Here is an 18,768-nt window from a genome sequence, read left to right on the forward strand (position 1 = left end):
ACAAAACTTTGAGATGGGGGTAAAGGAAGACATATTTGAAGCAGATTCAGAACATTCTGTTTTAAAACAACTCTGTTCCCAGATATAGTATGAGGAATAAGGTATAGAGCTTTGGGGGGGGAAATACGGTTTCATATAAGGTGTTTCTGAATCAGAGTAAGAATTTGAAGTTTTTTATAACCACTTGCCTGGTTGCCTGTGATAGAAGATTGTGTCTTGGTAACCAGAAGGGAAGCTGCAAAGTGTCTCAATCTCCATATTTTTCAGGTGCACCATATATGACTAAAAGCAATGGGGAAAATATCTGGTGCCATTCACCTACCTAATTTGCACTTCCTAAAACATAGTGTGAACTGAGATGCAGCTCTATGTAGATATTTGCACTTCTCCAAATTTTATGACACAGTTCTCAACACTCTTTTTTTTCTTTTACAAAGCTGTGTCTATAAAGGGACGGTGTGCACAACCGTCACTGCCCCATGTATATTGATGAAAATGACATAGCTTATATTAGGAAGACTGTTTGCAAAAATGTGTATGTTAGATAAATTTGCATGCAAAACTGTGCATCAGGAGAAATGAATGGTGCAGAAATGTGGCAAACTGAATTTGAGACCAGTAAGATGCTGAGCTCTGAACCAGGGAGTTTCCAGATCAAATCCTGTCTCAACCAGGAACTCGCTGGGTGGCTTCCATCAGCCTCAACCCACTTACCTACAATACAGAAACTGTTCAACCTTCGTGCAAATCTGAGATAACTTAAATGAAAATCTTTGTGTACTCTATAGTGGTGCACTTTAATCATAAGAACCCTGGAGTTCCTTGGGAGCTCATTGGCATTCCTTGAAGATCAGGATAGTGGGGGGAAATGTATGAATGTCAGCTTGCCCAACCGCTACAGGTTTTGCTCTGGCGTGCACAGTAATGTATAGGTTCCAGTGTATACTATCAGCTGAGGCATGGAGAGAGTCAAACCCAGCAGATGTGACCAAGTAACCCATGCAAACCCTAGAAAAAAGGTTCCAGATTCAACCCTCTGCAGTATATGTTTCTTGGCAGAGAAACCAGTGTGAAATGGTTTCCTGAAGGTACAAGTTAGAAAACCACAGCTCGAAAATGCTTAAATATCATTGCCTTCTTTGAGCAAGTGAAGCTAGAAATATACTATTTTTTTTTTAAGCGTTTTAATTTCCACATACACCAACAGCATGGTACAAACGGCACATTTTACAAAGTCTTGATTGTGGGACAAGTCTTGATTTCATGTTTTGTTTGCATTGTGCCCCTCAGATAAAAAGTGTAATTCACTGAGCCACCTCTCCAGATAATCTCGTTGTGTCAAGGGTTGTTCTGTTTTGTGAATGTCTGCAATAAGTAATCCATGGAAAACAGACAGGCGTCTCTTGTCATTTTGGAGTGTTAATCCATTGCCCCCAGAGCATGAGCGTCCACAAGGATAACAAGTGTGGGAATGACCAAAACTAACATTATGTTTGGATCTTATTTTCTCAACAATGCCAGAGATCAATGGAACTGCTGAGTGTGTCAGATAAGATGTGGTGGGATTAATGAATTAAACTCAGGAAGCAGAAGGGGTTTGTTGAACATGCAAGGAGATCTCCTTTGTATCCCGTTGGGGTGCTGTCTATTAAACAATGAAATTGGAAGCAACAAAATGCTAAGGTTTTGCTTCATAACTGTTAAAACCCCATTGCAAAATAAGAAACAACAACATGTAGTTGGAATCAAGGAGTAAAATGAACTAATCCTATTGGTATGTGGCGCCTGTGCCATCACACAAAGAAGTGTGTACGAAGAAAGCTAGAATGTCATTCTGTTCCAGTTTAATGTACCAACCCCATCCTTTCTTTCTGCTTCTCACAGTACAATTATAATGAAGTTTCCACCAAATTGTTGATTGCATTGTTCCAGTATAGCTGATTTTGTGGTGGCTGAAATGCCATTAAGGACAAAGATTAAATGGATTATTATTTTTGGTGGGGCAGGGGTTAAACTCAAATTAACCTTCAAAGAAATCAGATTATGCTTTCCTAATCTGAATTGTTTTCCATCGCTTTCCATTCTTGCTTTTAAATTAGTTACGTGATTAAAGCTTTTAAAGTCCTTCAGAGATGAATTTCGAAAGAAAAATGTGGAAAAAATCAGGACTAAAATTTGAATTGAATATTGACTCTGCTGTAGGATGGTGCATAAATTGACTGCATGCAGCCCATCACAAGCCATGCATAATACTACCATCCAGTAACTCTGCTGAAACACCTATAGCCAATACTGTGCCATTTCTTCTTTCTTTTTTTAACAATACACTTTTATTGAAGTTTTTTTTTTCAAAATACAATAACAGAGAATATTAAAGAGGGTAAAAAAAGAATAAAGAGATAAAGATAGATAAAAAGAAAGAAAGAGGTAAAAAGAACTTCCAACTATCCATCTGTCAGTTATATATACAATAATTCTTCAAGACAGTCAAATATTCGCTCTAAATTAATATTCAGCTGTTCCTCCCTCTGCTAGGTGATATTTTTTCCAGTTTACTATATGAGACTCTCCAGTTCATTCATTTCTTTCAATGCAAGAAGTCCAAAGAGGATTTTCCCATTGTTGTTATATATAAGAATCAACAATAGTTCTCCAACATTACAGCATTGCCTAAAATATCAGGAAACATTCGATCCTTCTCCTTTATATTCTCCAAAAATTTCTTCACTGTGTTTATTTATTAGGGCATCAATGCATAAGTATTTAATTACTATATGGTCCTTAACAGCAGTGCCAACTTAAATAAAATATTGTGAGGGGCCAGGTAAGCCCCGCCCCACATAATCAATCACATGATTCAGTACGTGCACACACCACTTGAATGGGAATGCCAATCAACTGGCCTCGCCCCCCTCAAATATTTTATTGTTGGGGCCAAAGTCCCCAGGGCTCCTAGGTTAGCTCCTGTGGTCCTTAATTCACACCCAAGTCCATGTCTCCCAATCTCATTTCCTTCCAACCACACTTATCAATCTTTATTTTTCAAAAGAATCCAAATTTCCACCTCCTTTTTTATTCTTTCCTATTCTATTCTATTTCAGAAAAGTTGCAAGAGGCTTGATAGCTTTTTCTTCCAAATTCAATCCAAATTGCACACAGAATCCTTCCTTTCTCCTTAAGTCATTTTTGCAGGTCCATTGAAACCTTCACATTCTCGTGTAGATTTCTCTGACTTTAAAGACAAGGTTTTAAAAAGTGATTAAAATCAATAGATGTTCCCTTTGTGTGAGTAACCTTGCGTTGCGACCGATGCAGTCTCTGCATTCTTGTATTTAACTAGCCTAAAACATATGTCAATTATTTCATCCTGGAACAGTTTGAAACATTGGAGCAAGGAACCATAAACACTTTTGGACAACAAGCATGTTTAGAGAACGCTGGCTTCTCATCTATTTGCTTATGCTGTGAACGATCTGGAAAATCTGGGAATGCAAAAATAGAACATTCTGTATGAGCATGTCTGCATGAGGCTTTCTTCCAGAGACCAGATGTCTTCATTAAGTTATCCTCTAAAATGCTGGGAGGTTCAAATAGGAGTCTCTGACAGCTTTCTCCCTGCACCACCCTGCAGTGGTTTGCCAGAAGAGGGAGCTTCTGGAGCTGTGAGGTTGATATCCACTGCTTCTTTTGGGGGCATCAGTGCTAGATACATGTGTGGAAGAAGGCACTGCAGCCTGATCTTCCCACTGCTGACTTTGCCAATGGACACACAGTCCAAACAGTTTCATTGGTTCAGTCTGAGAAAACTCAATTTCACAAAGAAGGAACAGGGAAGCTTTCACCTGATGCAGATAACCTTTTTGGTTTCCCCAGCCCTGCAACCCACACACCCCAGAACGCCTATACATGAAGCTGTCATCTGTGCATGCATGCTCATCTGTGCATGTGCGATGGTTGTCTCAAGTGTTTGCACCGTTCTTAATATTCTTTCGTATCGTCTTTGGGTAAGAGTTGCATAGAGATGAAGATGATGGGCAGTTTGAAGAACCTTGTATAAGAGTTCTTCCCAGGGTGAGAGGCTGGGAGAAGAGAGGGGTGCATTTTTCTGTATGAGACAAAAGTTGGGATACACTTGTGAGAGAGAATCTTGTATTTTTCTCTCTTCCTCTTCTTCTTTTTGTTATTCTTTGCTTCAGCTTGAGTGTCTTTTATTGTATTGTGGAAATTTTAATAAAACTTCATTATCAAAGGTCTGCACCATTCTTAAGAGAATGTGGCTTAAATTGGAGAAGAAACATGTCAGACAGCAGTATTTGTCAAGTAACTACATAATTTATATGGATTGTGGCTGAAGTCGTATGAATATGCCTTCATTAACTAGCAGTGGGAGCACATACTGAAAGTGGAGTAAGTGGCAATGTGAACATATTGACCTTACTCTGAGTAAAACATAGTTGAATATCATTCAGTGATGAGTTGAAGGCTACCCAAGACTCACATGAAATGAGCTTCATGGGTAAATGGAGATTTGAACCTAAGCTTTTCCAGCCCTGGTCAATGAACCACTCCCCCACATTGACTGTCAGTAATAATGGCTCCTTGAGAATGTGTGCCCTGATGAGGACATGTTAACAATATTTCATTAACAGACATGAGCATAAATAGATATCAAACAAATCTTTTCTAGATTCTTGACAAAACTGAAACCATGATCTCACCAAATGAATGTTCAAGTGTGCATATATATGGGATCTTCCTTTGCCCCTTGAGAGAGGGGAGCAAGTTTACTAATAGATTGCTTCAGAAAGCCAGAGCCTCCCCAAAGAGAGGGGGGAATGGACATTTTTAATTTAAGGTGGTGGGGGGGAGAGAGATCTTGAGAGAATCCCCTGTATAATTTACAAGTCTCATTGGACTTATATGTGTCTTAACGAGGACTTTTTAAAAAAAAACAAAACTAGGAATTTCTCTCGCTGGCTGGGAGGTTCTTGGGGAGGAGGGTTTGTTAACAAGACTTTAAATTAAACTCCAGTAGTAAAGTTACGTTGATGGAAGGCTCTCTAACTCTCTCTTTCTTTTCCCTTTTGTTATCAGCAACGGAGTAAAAACAAAATTACACTTATCGTTCAGATGGATTATTTATGACAGTAGAAAGAGTCAAGGACTAACGGGGGGGGGGAGAAACTTTTCCTTAAGATAGGGGAGATAGGGGAGGGAGAAACGGCAGTGGGAGAGAAAGCTCGCGCATTTGATGGCGAAATTTATTGCTCCCTGCCTTTCCCGAACTGGTCCCTCCGCAAATCCTTGGCTCGATGTTTTTTGCATGTGTGCTTGGTGACAGCAGGAGGAAGGGAAGTGGGCTGTGCTGCGCTTGTTCTCCCATTGTCAGACACTCTGGAGAGAGTGTTGGGTTAAAAAGAAGGGGAAGGGAGGAGGGGAGACGGAGAGAGAGAGAGAGAGGGAGAGAAACTCTGCAGATTCCTGTGTCATCTCTGCCTCTCCATGTGCGCAGGAAAACTCGGTGCTGCTGCTGCTGCTACGTCTCTCTCTGCCCCCGTTTGGCATTCCTGCTGCCTGCAACTGAAGCCGGAGGGGAGCACCAGAGCGGGATTGGCTCGGGGCACAAGGCGACCGCCGAGCAGGGCTTTGGTTATGATTCTTCTTTTTTGAAGGCGAGAGAGGTTGGCGGGGGAAGAAGCCGCCACTCTGGTCCCTTTCCCGCTTTTGCCCTGCACCGGTTGCGCCTCTCTCGGAGCCGCTGCGCGCTGGCTCGCCATCCTTCTCCTTCCACGCCGCGCGTGGGGTGAGGGTGGCGAATCGTTGCGAGCTGGTTTTTGTGTGTGTGTGTCTGTGTCCACCTCCCCACATGTGTGTCTGTGCGTGTCCCCTTCCGCTCCGGTGACTTAACAGAAGGAGGAGATGTTACAAACCTGGCCATGAGGTTTTTGGATCACCCTGCGCTCCTGAACGAAACTGATCCGGGTCACCTGTTACCTCTCAGTTTTTAGATCGCTTTGAACTTCTGCGTGGACCCATCGCTTCCCCTCCCCCCCAACTCCCTACACCCAGGAGACCAGAAGGGAGCGCCGGGGGGGAGGACTATCCAGTGCTCTTTTGCAGCATGGGCTGCACCCGCCGGACGGCTTGCCTTGTCTGGGGAGTATTTCTACTAGCAGAAAGCGCTCGCTGCCAACATGCCAAGAAGGACAACGTGCCGCGCCTCAAATTATCCTACAAAGGTAAGCCTGCTCCTTTCCCCCTCCTCCTCTTTTTATTCTTTCCTGCTGGTGGTTCCTGCTCGTGCCGTTTCCCCCTTTCCCCCGAGGTTGCTCCTTGCTCGGCGGGGCCAAAACCAGCCTCCTCCTCCCAGGTATCTGGTCTCGTAGTTCTGCTCGGGCAGACAAAGAGGCGCGAGTTCGCCCGGGCACTAAAGCGCGCCGGGCGGGAGAACCAGCTGGGGCTCTCCGCGGAGAAGGCTGCTGCCACTGGATCGCGGTGGATTCCCTCGGACCTCCGTCCAGTGCAGGGTCCCCAGCATTCCTATCTCCCCCTCACCCCCTTTCTGCATTGCTTTTCCCATTGCATTGATCGTTTGGGCTGCCGAGGCTTCCTAGCGCTCTCTCTCGGCGCCTGACTTCGGCTGGGATGGTGGCGAGCAGGGAAGAGTTAAGCCGTCGCCATGCATATTCAGGCGGCACAAGTCTGACAGTCGGATGCCGACCGAAGCGGGGTTTGGGGTGGGGGGGACGTTTGCCAGGAAAACGAGGAAGCGCAAAAACGCAGTACTGGAGAGGTGCGCGCGAGGATTAGATACTGTACTGCGTTTCATACCCGGGCACCTCTCTGGTGCGGACACGTCGCCCGCATGGCTCGGATCCGGGCGCAAAAGCGACAGCGGAGAGAGGAAACTGGCACGTGATCCTTAACTTCTCCGGACCCCTCAGAACAACACCGTCGTGCAGAATTTTGCTCTTGCAAGTTCAGGCTCCTAGTCACACCCCTCCCTGCTCCTCCTCCCCCCCCCCCCCTCCTCCCAGGGCTTGAAAAGCGCAAGGGCTGCGTGCCGTGGAAGGTTTACCTCGCACTTGCATTTGGTCCACGGATGGGAAGAAGACAGAATTGCTCCGTCTTAAGGAATCGATTAAAAAAAAATTAAATCAGCTCGTTATTAATTTGTAATAGGGGAGAAGATCACTCTGGCTTCAGACGGGGAAGCGAGGCGCATAGCTTATTTCCCATAATGCAGAAAAGAAAGAGCTTGTGTCTTTGGTTATAGGCGTCCCTCGTGGCATGTTGTATTTACGGTATGTCTGTGCAGGTTGTGGCAGTGAAAGGAGAAAGGGGGGGGGGTGTCTCCCAGTTTCCCACTTTCAATGAGGAAGATTTCTGTCCTTGTTTCCACCAGTTTGTTTAAACGAATAAAGGAAAAGTCCAGCAGAGTCTCAGGGACCAAGCAGCAGCACACTCCTAACCAGGCCTACTCAGAAGTAAAGCCTGTTGAATTCAGTGGGGCTTACTCGCAGGTAGGTGGGTTTGGACTGCAGCCTAAGTTGTGCAACTCAAGCTTGATAAATCTTGGGTTAGGTCCACAGATGGTGAAGGAGAAGGTGGGAGGAAACCTGCCCATTAGCTGCTCTGGGACTGAATGATGCCAGACAGACAACACGAACATGCCTTGGCTGAGCAACCTAAAGGCTGATAAAAAGAAGCACAGGACAACAATGACATATGTGTATTCTGACTTAAGAGTGAAATCAGTGTATGGGAATATCCTAAAACAAGCCTGTGTGTGCATGCGCTTATGTATGAAAGCAACACTCTGTTGTTCTTGGAGTATGCTAATTAATTTGCCATGAAAAGATGGCTAATAAGAATGCAGAGAAGTTACCTTTTGCTTTCTAATATGAGTCATCACCGTATAATCAGACCCTAAATTCCAATTGACATTTAATTGCTTATGATCTAATTAACTTTAATGCATCTATTGAACTGCAATTGCATGTACAGCAGGGATTATTTAAGTAGCTGGTTTAAACTGATCTGTTAACAAGAACAATGTCTCATCAAAACTATTTCTAACTCTCTGAGGCGACAATCCTTTACTTAGGAGCAAGTCCCTTGGAATCCACTGGGACGTACAGTACCTCTGAGTAAACCTACATAGGTGTGCACTGTTAGCCTGCACTCTTAGGCCGACTTACCTGGCAGCAAACCTCACTGAACTCAGCAGGACTAACCTCCGAGTGAACAAGCATTGGATCGTGCTGCTAAAGTTTAGTGGAAGTCCTAATTCTGCCACCTCTCAGCAGAAAGAAAGACCATTTATTCCATGGGTTCGGGTGGTGTATCCCATGGTTATTTTATCTTGATGGGTTTGGCATGCGGACTGAGATATCAGTGCTGTTGTGTTGCTTCAATACATTTCCTACATGTTTTGATGAAAACTATACCAGAACGGTGGTTTCCTGCTTTTTCCATTAATATTCATCAACTTAGACGTCAAACAGGACACTAGAGGATCTGGAGCATGAGCTTCCTATTCATATTTACCACAAAGTAAAGTGAGTTTATGTACAATTGCAACCCTGGTGATCTTTCTGCTTTGGGCTATTATTTATTTCCCACCTTTGCTTTTTGCCTTACATGGAGCTCGAGATGGGATACAACAGATGATCTTTCCAATAACTACCCTCTGTGGGAGGTTAGATCCGAGTGATGATATTAATTTGAACCCAGCCACCCACTGAGCTCCAGGGTGAAGCCACAATGTCAAATCTATATCTCTCTGCTCGGTGCTCAAAGCTCTCCTCTACAACATGCTAGCTCTGAATCTAATATGAAAACTAAACGAGCAACAACAAAACCAACCAAAGAACCACCTTAGTGCCCAAATCTCTGTTCTTTATTAATAAATCAAATTGAGTGTTTAAGCACATGCTCCAGTAGGCAGCATACATGAAATACTTTGAAACACTCTTAATACGCTTCATAAACACGATGCCAGCATTATTATTTCTTTGATCTACTTGCTTACACCTCTGTGCAGCTTTTGCTACAGGATCAGGCTGGCAGTCTGAGTGAGGGATGTGCTCTAGCAGTGCCTGCATTGCCATTAATATCTAGTTACCAAGGGACATGGAAGAATAAAGAACACGAGCTAATAAAGCTTTGGATAATTAATTGTCCTTCTAATGCGCACGCTGTGAATATTTCCTCAGTGAAATGAGCACAGCAGTCGCTGTAAGTGCTCTCTATTAACAGAGAGATGTTGTTGAGCAGGAGATTAATATGCTGTAAATGAGCACGGTGGTTCTATTGCATGACAGCACCACAAGGCATTTTCTCACTACTAGGGCTAACTCTGGCAAAGGGTTGGGGGAAATTCTTTTTTCCAGATACTGCTAACAATGTGAAGATATTGCCCTTTGGCTACCCAGCAGGTTTCTCTTAGGCATAGAGTGCTGGGTAATTTAATAACATAAACTGTGAAATGAGCAGGTGGGTGTGTAGGAACATGCCAAGCCATTTTCCTTCTCCTATCTTACGGACTAATATTTTTCTCACACACTCTGTTTTACACGTGAGCAGCTGTCTTGCAGTCAGTTGTCAGATAACTGATGCTAAAGGTTTCTTTCTAAGCAGCTTGTTTCTTCCTGACTTATTAGGTGTTAAGCACAGTTGAACTTCATAGATTTGTTTATTTTTCTGAAAGATTTCTAACCTGCATTCCTGGGCAACCTGCCTTCCCAAGGCACTTTGCAAAGATGTAAAACACCACAACAAAATTAACTCCACTTATTGGAAAGAGGCTTGCTGGAAACTTTTTTTTTTAAAAAAAGAGAGTAAATCATGAAGGGTTAAATCCCCGCCAATGTTAATTTCCTACGGTCACTTGTTTTCAAAGGTCTGCCATTAGCTCTGCCATTTCTCAGGTTGGTAGAGACTGAAATTTCTGCAACCTCTCTTTTCTTGAATCCTTGTGACGTCCTTTCGCTCAGACTTGTACCAAATTGGAACCATCCTGTATTATGAGAGGGAGTGATATGAAGAGCATGCATTTAGATGCTCAGAGTCATGGACTTTTTATTGGAAATAGCAGGTGCTAAGACATATCTAGGTTTCCAGGAATCAAATAACTATATGACTAGTTCCATGAGGCTAATAGGTTTATAAGACTAGCTTTTCTCACCCTCAACATACACATGCATACACACACACACCCCTTTGAAACTTAGTACAGCTTTTTAAAAACTCCTTGTGATACCGTATGTAGGGTCTCAGCTGCTTCTGGAGGGGAAAGGCAAACATTTCAGTAAGCCCATGCAGGTCCTTGGTTAATGCTAAAGTTGTTCTTTGGAGCCCAGTTCTAAGTTGTTATGTAAATAGGATCTTGTCCCAAATCCCCGTTTGTTTTTTTCTAAAGCAGCCACAGTGCAATTAATGCTGTAATATGTACACATATGTACATAATATGTACACAATGTCCACTTACTTTTCAGCAGAACACACATAAATTAGAGATAGCCATCTGGGTTCATCAGCTTAATATAACCACCCAAAATGTCATAAAGTTGTGAGCAAGCTTCCAAGTTCCTCGAAGCTCTTCTTTATGCTGGAAGTAAAGTGAGGAGAGAAAATGTTAAGCTGTAAAAGTCAGCAGTTTCTAACAGTCACAGATGTGGGGGGGTCTGTTTTGTTTTCTGCTCAAGGTAATTGCAAACTATTCCCAGGGAAATTGGACTTGGGTGTAGAAGAATTGATATAAGAATTTATGGTAAGCTAAGGTGATTTCCAAGGGACGCGGGTGGCGCTGTGGGTAAAACCTCAGTGCCTAGGACTTGCCGATCGCATGGTCGGTGGTTCGAATCCCCGCGGCGGGGTGAGCTCCCGTCGTTCGGTCCCAGCTCCTGCCCACCTAGCAGTTCGAAAGCACCCTTAAGTGCAAGTAGATAAATAGGTACCGCTTTATAGCGGGAAGGTAAACGGCGTTCTGTGTGCTGCACTGGTGCCGGTTCGCCGGAGCAGCTTCGTCACGCTGGCCACATGACCTGGAAGTGTCTGCGGACAGCGCTGGCTCACGGCCTCTAGAGTGAGATGAGCGCACAACCCTAGAGTCTGTCAAGACTGGCCCATACGGGCAGGGGTACCTTTACCTTTAAGGTGATTTCCGTGTACACACTCAAAATCTTATTTAAACAAGGTGGTCTTCAACACATTGACCATAATCCTGAGCCATATATCCTTGGGGTTGGAGAAGAAAAAAGCGACAGCATGCATACACCTCTTGCTGTGGATTCCAGCAAATTCCTGTGATCTGGTTAGGTGATTCCAGCTGTTTCTCAGTAAACTTCCCTCCCAATAAACCACGGGTGCCCAAACTTTTTCCAAAGAGGGCCAGATTTGATGAAGTGAACGTGCATGAGGGCCGACCAAAGTTGTTGAGCTTTATATACAATTTTTTGCAAGGATTTGAGCCAAATAAATAAACTGCCAAAGGAGCCGGATAAAACCAGCCGAGGGGCCGGATTAGGCTCCCCAAAATGGGCTTTGGACATGCCTGCAAAAAAATGGAATGGATTTTTAGCACTGTGCTTAAGGATAGCTTCATTGTGTTCAAGGGGTGTACATTAATTGTTATTATTATTATTATTATTATTATTATTATTATTATGGCTTAATTTCTACACCACTTTACAGTTTTGAGGAAAAAATCCCAAAGCAGTTTACAACACATTAAAACATTAAATAGATTCAAACACTACTAAAGAAAGTCAAATTTAAAGTATACATTCAAAGCAACATAATTAACAGGAAACATGTCATCTTAAAAGATTTCAAAATAAAACATTACAAAGGAGGTCAATCACAAAGTGCACATAAATTAACATAAATTTATGTTAATAAATTAACATAAATTAACTAAAGCAGCATAATTAACAAGAGAATAACATATGAGTTAACTCTACGAAAACCATAATATTGCGGAGAGATAATACAAAAGCCCTTTTCTTTGAGGCTCAAATGTTTACCACATGAACAGCACACATGGCTGAAGTGTCACTGTCCCTTGATTTTGCAAAAATGCGTGAGCTGCCTCAACAGAAAAGTATTGTTCTTGGGTTGACGTTGGTCAAAATGCACATTCTGTTCTCAGCCTATTCACCTGTCCATATTTATTTTACCTATTTCATGAAATTTATACACCACTTAATTGTAAAAAAAAAACAACAACAACAACCCAACAACATCAAAGTGGTTTACAGAAGATAAAACAGAAAAAAAATAGAACCCGACATTAAAAAGTATAAAAGTTAAAATACTAAAACTGATTAAAATTACCTCGACTTTCAAAGCATCTGAGTAAGGTAAAGGTAAAGGGACCCCTGACCATTAGGTCCAGTTGTGGATGACTCTGGGGTTGCAGCATTCATCTCGCTTTACTGGCCGAGGGAGCCGACGTTTGTCCGCAGACGGTTTTTCTGGGTCATGTGGCCAGCATGACTAAGCCACTTCTGGCAAACCAGAGCAGTACATGGAAATGCCATTTACCTTCCCGCCAGAGTGGTACCTATTTATCTACTTGCACTTTGACGTGCTTTGGAACTGGTAGGTGAGCAGGAGCAGGGACTGATCAACAGGAGCTCACCCCGTCGTGGGGATTCGAACCGCTGATCGGCAAGCCCTAGGCTTTGTGGTTTAGACCACAGTGCCACCTGTGTCCCTGCATCTGGGTAGGATTGTCTAAATGTTTTTAGCAGGTGCCAAGAAGTTCAGTGGAAGGGCGTTTGCTAATGCCACATGGGATAGGCACACGGCATGTGGGGCACAGAGGGAGCCCCCTGCGGCTGCACCAGCCCAGCCCTCACTGCTACTTCCACCACACAGCTTTGCAAAGCTGCAACAACTTCTCTATCACGATGTTGTGGTGAGCATGGCCAGGCGCATGGATTATCACCAGGCAGTTGCCACCACTCCTCCGACGGTGTGCCATCTGGATGAGAGAGTCTCGCAAGGTTGACTCTGCTCACAGATGGCCAAGTTCCAAGGAAGCAGCTTCTACGTGATGGTGACAGCAGGGCCCCTCTGAGTTTTACCCTAGGCAGGAGCTCCTTTCCCTTCCCATTGGTGGTAGGCAAAAGTGGGCAGGGCAAGGGATGTGATCTTTGCACAGTAGATGTCTGTCCAGTCATGCAAAAGGCAGAGGTTTCTCTCCTGATAAGCAAGAGGCATGGCCACAGTCCAAGGACACAGTTCAACGAGGGAGAACCAGTCAAGGAGAGCGAGGAGCAGGGCTGCCAGAGAACATGGACCAGGAAGAGTCCCAAGAGCTAAACCGGGAGAATTAGATTACCCACCTGGGCTTCCCTCTACTGAGCTGTGCCAACCCAGTATCCACATGCACATTTTTTCTGTTCTGTTCTGTTCTTTTCTTTTTGCATTTGTTTTTAGAACCCAAGAAAGCAGCAGATACGAAAAACGCCAGATTTTTGACATCCACTTAAATTGACTTACAAACCCTTCTACCTCTCTTAAGTCTGTGAACCACATTCAGTCTCTGCAAGCATTAAACAAAAGTTTCTCAAATCCATCTGTCTCATCCCATTTGTTTATTGAACATTTCTCAATTCTCTTAAGGATGTTTGGGAAGAGTAAATGTGTGGTTCTTTTTGTTATTGTTGCTGCTATTGTTGCACAATTGAATGCACATCGCTTCAGGACAATTAATGGGAAAATGATTCCCTGCATATTCATTTCTTCTTTTCACAGTCTTTCTTTCAAGTCTTATTACAATAAAGTACTCTGGCTCATAATTGTCCACAAATGATCAAGATGGGAGAAGTAGCAAAGAGTAAGCAGCCTGGACCTCAAGAAATGGACACAGTTTAGATTGAAATCAGCAAAACTGCATATAAATCTCCTATCAGGAGACAGATCAGTACAACTTCATGAGTTCCTACAAGTTTTCAGGGAAACTTTACAAAGCACTTTGTATAAAATTATTAAAACATTAATAATCCATTTCACAGATCACATTTCACAAGTGTTAACCAAACAATGTAAATTGTGGCTACGACAAGGAACGCACCATGGTAGGACTGGTATTTTATTTTATTTTAACATTTATACACCACCTATCATTCAGAGAGCTCAAAGTGGCTTAGACTGTTCTTTTACTCCCCTGTTCATCATCACACCAGCCCTGTGCGGAAGGCTAGGTTGAGAATGAGTGGCTGTTGGTCACCCAGGGCTGCAGCTCCCTGTCGAGCCAGGTGACCCTTGTGACCAAGCCAGGTCCGCCGCCACCTGACAGCCCTTACATAGTCATGGCCAACAGGAGAAATGTGAAAGGACTGGAACCTTTTGTAGAAAATAAGAATGTAGTCAGGGCATCCAAGGACATGATGCTTGTAGTGTCTTAGCCCCATGAGGATTTGGGGGAATAAGAAAAAACAACCTCCCAATGGAGGCTGTTCCACTGTTGCTGAACAGCTCTCACTGTCAGAAAGCATCCCTCCCAGTCTCCCTATTTTACAGAGACAGTCCCGGAATTATGAAAGCCATCCTGGTTTCTGATCTAATCTTGAAATGTCCCTGTTTCCACTGCTAGTAGCGGTGCCACCAAACTTGGGGAAGAGGACGAGCCAGCGCTTGTTCTGGGCGGCAGTGGCAGTGGTGGCTGCGAGGGAGCTTGCTATAGCCTCTCCATGGCTGCTGCTGCCGGTCTCCTCCCCATGGCAGCTCCTAGCAGCTTCTGGACAGCGGATGAGGAGGAGCAGAGGCTGCTCCCACTCCCAAAGCCCAGCCTTGTGTGACGTGCCAGCCCTGAGGTGCAGGCAAAGGGCAGTGCCGCCCTGGGTGGGGAGAAAGGGGAAGCGGAGCAGGGCTCAAGGAGTCTTGATTTGGGGGGGGGGGGGAATGCTTTGCGCATTTATTTCTAATCTTGCTCCTTTCTAATTGGTGCGAGTTTTTTCTTTTTAAAAATCTACTAAAAAACAATCTACTAAATACAGACAGTCGTTTACCCTCGCTAGATTCAACGTGCTGCCATCTGCCTTATTGCAGGGCAGATTCGAGGGTAAACCATACGTGGAATGGCTTGATGGAGGTAGAATCTGTCTCTCATGCCTTGTTCCGCTGCTGTTTCTACGGGGATATACACATTTATCATCCCTGTTATACAGAAATCTCCAAATGGGTCTGAACTTCAATGTCTAAAATCCCTGGTAGAGGACAAGGATCTTGAGATCATGCTAAGGGTGACCAAATTCTGTGTGACCACCATAAAACATAGGGAACAATCTGTGCTACCATAATGACTAAGGCCTTAAATGACAATTTTAGGTTATATTTTTGTGATTAAGATTTAACTTATATATATTTTAACTGCTGCTATATCTGTATTGCCCCTGTTATACCCAGCTGCAAATTCAAACGTTTCCCTATCGTGTTTTATGACTTCCCTGATGTTGTATGTGAGCTGGACCTGGTTTGTAACCAAAATTAATAAATTCTAATCTACTAAAGAATAAAATAAGATCGGGATTAAGGAGTTTTCTCAGGACAGTGGAGGGCGTGTGTGCTGTGCCCCGTTGGTGAAATGGACATGGCACTTGCCCTCCTTCTGATAGGAAATACTCTGCAGGTGGGGGGAGAATGGGGGTGGGTCCAGGAGGGTCAGGGGGGTTGGAGTGATAAATATCCCGATTTTCATCTGAGTAATGTTGGAGGGCATGGAATCTCCTTTCTTATAACTTGAATCCATTGGTTTGGGCCCTAGCCTATGGAGCAGGAGAAAACAAGCTTTCTCCATCTTTCATATGACAATTCTATACAATTTGAGCATAGGTGTACCCCTTCATATGGGTGAAAAGGTTGCTGCAAGTTTTCCAATGCTTGTGACCTGCTGGCTCAGTTCTTAAGGCACGGGCCAAAAGACATCGGCCCTCTTTCATCTCTGGTTGTTAAAACAGTGACACTGAAACACCCAAACCTTCATTTCTGTACTTTCCAGCTCCATGGAACTTGGTCTGGGCACACACATGTGCCTAAGACGTGTGTGTGTGTGACCTTTTTCTTTCTGGGGCTGTGATGCTCACCTGCCTCCCGAAGACCAGGGAGCTGCCGAGAAGAGAAAGAGTGAGGCAGCAAGGAGACATTCTGTTTGGGGAAGTGATTTATAAATTCAATAAACTAAAAACAAACCTGTGACTTATGAAGTCAGTACAGGGGCTCGTCATTCTGATGGTTAGCTTTAACAGCGAAATGGTGTGGCACCTTCTCACTAGAAGCAGGGAAAGAAGGAGGGCGAGCCTGCTGGACTTTGCCATCTTTTGCTTGGCGCTCAGTGAGGAGAGGGTGAAGAGGAGAGACAATCCCTTCCGACACCCTCCTCTGCACTTCCCCTCTTGCAGCTGCTCTCTGCAAATGGAAAGCAGGATTTTACCCCAAGAGATGCTTTGCAGAACTTGCTATATTAAACAGCAGAAACATGCATGCTTCTGGACAGGAGCTTTCCAGATACACTCCTTTTGCCTTGCTGTTGTTGTTTAGTCGTTTAGTCGTGTCCGACTCTTTGTGAACCCATGGACCAGAGCACGCCAGGCACTTCTGTCTTCCACTGCCTCCCGCAGTTTGGTCAGATTCATGTTTGTAGCTTTGAGAACACTGTCCAACCATCTTGTCCTCTGTCGTCCCCTTCTCCTTGTGCCCTCCATCTTTCCCAACATCAGGGTCTTTTCCAGGGAGTCTACTCTTCTCATGAGGTGGCCAAAGTACTGGAGCCTCAGCTTCAGGATCTGTCCTTCCAGTGAGCACTCAGGGCTGATTTCCTTCAGAATGGAAAGGTTCGATCTTTTTGAAGTCCATGGGACTCTCAAGAGTCTCCTCCAGCACCAGAATTCAAAAGCATCCATTCTTCGGCGATCAGCCTTCTTGATGGTCCAGCTCTCACTTCCATACATCACTACTGGGAAAACCATAGCTTTTACTATACGGACCTTTGTTGGCAAGGTGATGTCTCTGCTTTTTAAGATGCTTTTGCCTTAGCTAGCCCTTTTTGCTGCTAGGCCATGCCATGCCAAGCCAAGCCAAGCCGTGCTTTGGTTTGGTGTGTCATCTAAACCGGGCCTTGTGGTTAGGCTTTCTCTTGCTAATCACCAGTTGTAGCCGAGACTTGGCTTAGCGTGTGAAACAGGCCGACTCGTTGGGCTATGCTGCTCTCTCTCTCTCTCTCTCTCTCTCTCTCTCTCTCTCTCTCTCTCTCTCTCATGCTTGTTTATATAGATGACATAACCACATTTTAAAACAAGCAACATATTTGTGGGATAACTGTAATGTGAGCCAGCTCTTCAGGGCAATCTATTACTTGTGTGTATGTGTGAAATTACATCAAAGAAGGAAACTGCCAACCAACCCTTTCTATTTTTGGGATTCCTTTTAAAACTAGGTTTCTTTTCCAGGATTTCTTTAGTGTCGTGCTATGATGCTCAGATTCCTGCGTGATGTTTTGGTTTTGAAGTTTTATCTTTCTTCGGTCTGATCGCTACATCTTTAGAATGAGCTTTTGTTGCTTCGACGTGCAGACTTTAATCTTTCCAGTTGCTTCAGATCTTCCTATTTGTTCTCTGGAGGCTGCAAATGTATTTCATTTCCTCCCTGATTCTTCTCATGTTCTTTCTTTCTCCTGCTTTCCTCCCTAAAACAGAGTGTCAAATACAATCATGCAAAATTAACTCTGGCATTTCACATTAGGAATGGCAGTGTCTATATTTTCAGAGGCTGCTCTGTTCCCTAGACAGAGATTCAAGGCCCAGGAGAATATTCTGCCACACAGTCTTTTCCCCTCATGTTAAATTCTGTCACTTCAGAGTAAGTGTGCATTCAGGTTTGATATTACATACAAACTCCAAAGATGTGACATGAAAGGGTGGAAAACAGTCTATATCCCACAACTTTTGAAAGGAAGAAGAACCAAAGTCCTCCTTTATGAGAATAAAAAGGGGCACATTGAACAAACCTTTGCAACTAACAGAACAAAGTCTCCAAATCCATTTTGCTGCTATCCAAACTGCAGTGTAAGTCAAATTCCAAAGCAACTGAATCTTAAAGGCCAAGCATTAAATGATGAACCTCAACCAAGGACTACTTGTCACTGCAGAAGGGAGGCTTGAAGCAATTCCTGATTAGCACTATTAAAGGACTAATAAGCTCCAATCATGGTATTCAGTCTTGGATTTTCATTGGGCATCTGAAAAGGTGGCATCTCAGAGGTCTACTGTTGGCCGCCAATGATACCTTGGCTAGATTAGGTCAGCTACTCATTTGCTGATGAAATTTTGTAGCAAAAACAGGGAAGGTGGGGAGAAAGCCTGTATTGTTGGAGCATTTAATAATATAGAGGCACTAGGCTTCAGCTTTACATACCCTTCATGCAGAATTATTTCTACTGTAAACCATGACAAATTGGTATTGGCGAATCTGGTATTTGCTACCTATTTTTGTCAGTCTATGAGTTCTTCCCTGATCCTATAGATTTGCCAGAAACAAAGACTTTCCAAAATATAGCAGCAGTACTGGAACTCTGCAAGAAGTATGGTTGCTTCTGTATAATTTTAAACATTTGCTGTCTTTGTGCTGCTTTGCTCAAATGCTCAGCTAGGTGAACATCATTAAAACAGTGTTTGCTGATAAAATAGTTAACTAATTTCCTATGAGAAGATGTGAAAGAGATTTTCATGGACCTGACTGCATTCTAAAAGTATGATGGTT

The 18,768-nt window shown here is 43.7% G+C and overlaps 1 protein-coding gene across 1 annotated transcript in view; it reads left to right on the forward strand.

Moving 5' to 3' along the window:
• Window positions 1–5,306: 5,306 nt before the first annotated feature.
• The window catches only part of SEMA3A (semaphorin 3A), a 185,658-nt gene continuing 172,196 nt past the window's right edge, over window positions 5,307–18,768 (forward strand). Inside the window, exon 1 of the mRNA XM_081911733.1 lies at window positions 5,307–6,239. Within this exon, the coding sequence (XP_081767859.1) occupies window positions 6,122–6,239 (118 nt within the window). The 5' untranslated portion in view covers window positions 5,307–6,121. The remainder of the gene's footprint in view (window positions 6,240–18,768) is intronic.

This window comes from Podarcis melisellensis (assembly GCF_964234715.1).
Source record: "Podarcis melisellensis genome assembly, chromosome: 5".
Taxonomy (NCBI): domain Eukaryota; kingdom Metazoa; phylum Chordata; class Lepidosauria; order Squamata; family Lacertidae; genus Podarcis; species Podarcis melisellensis.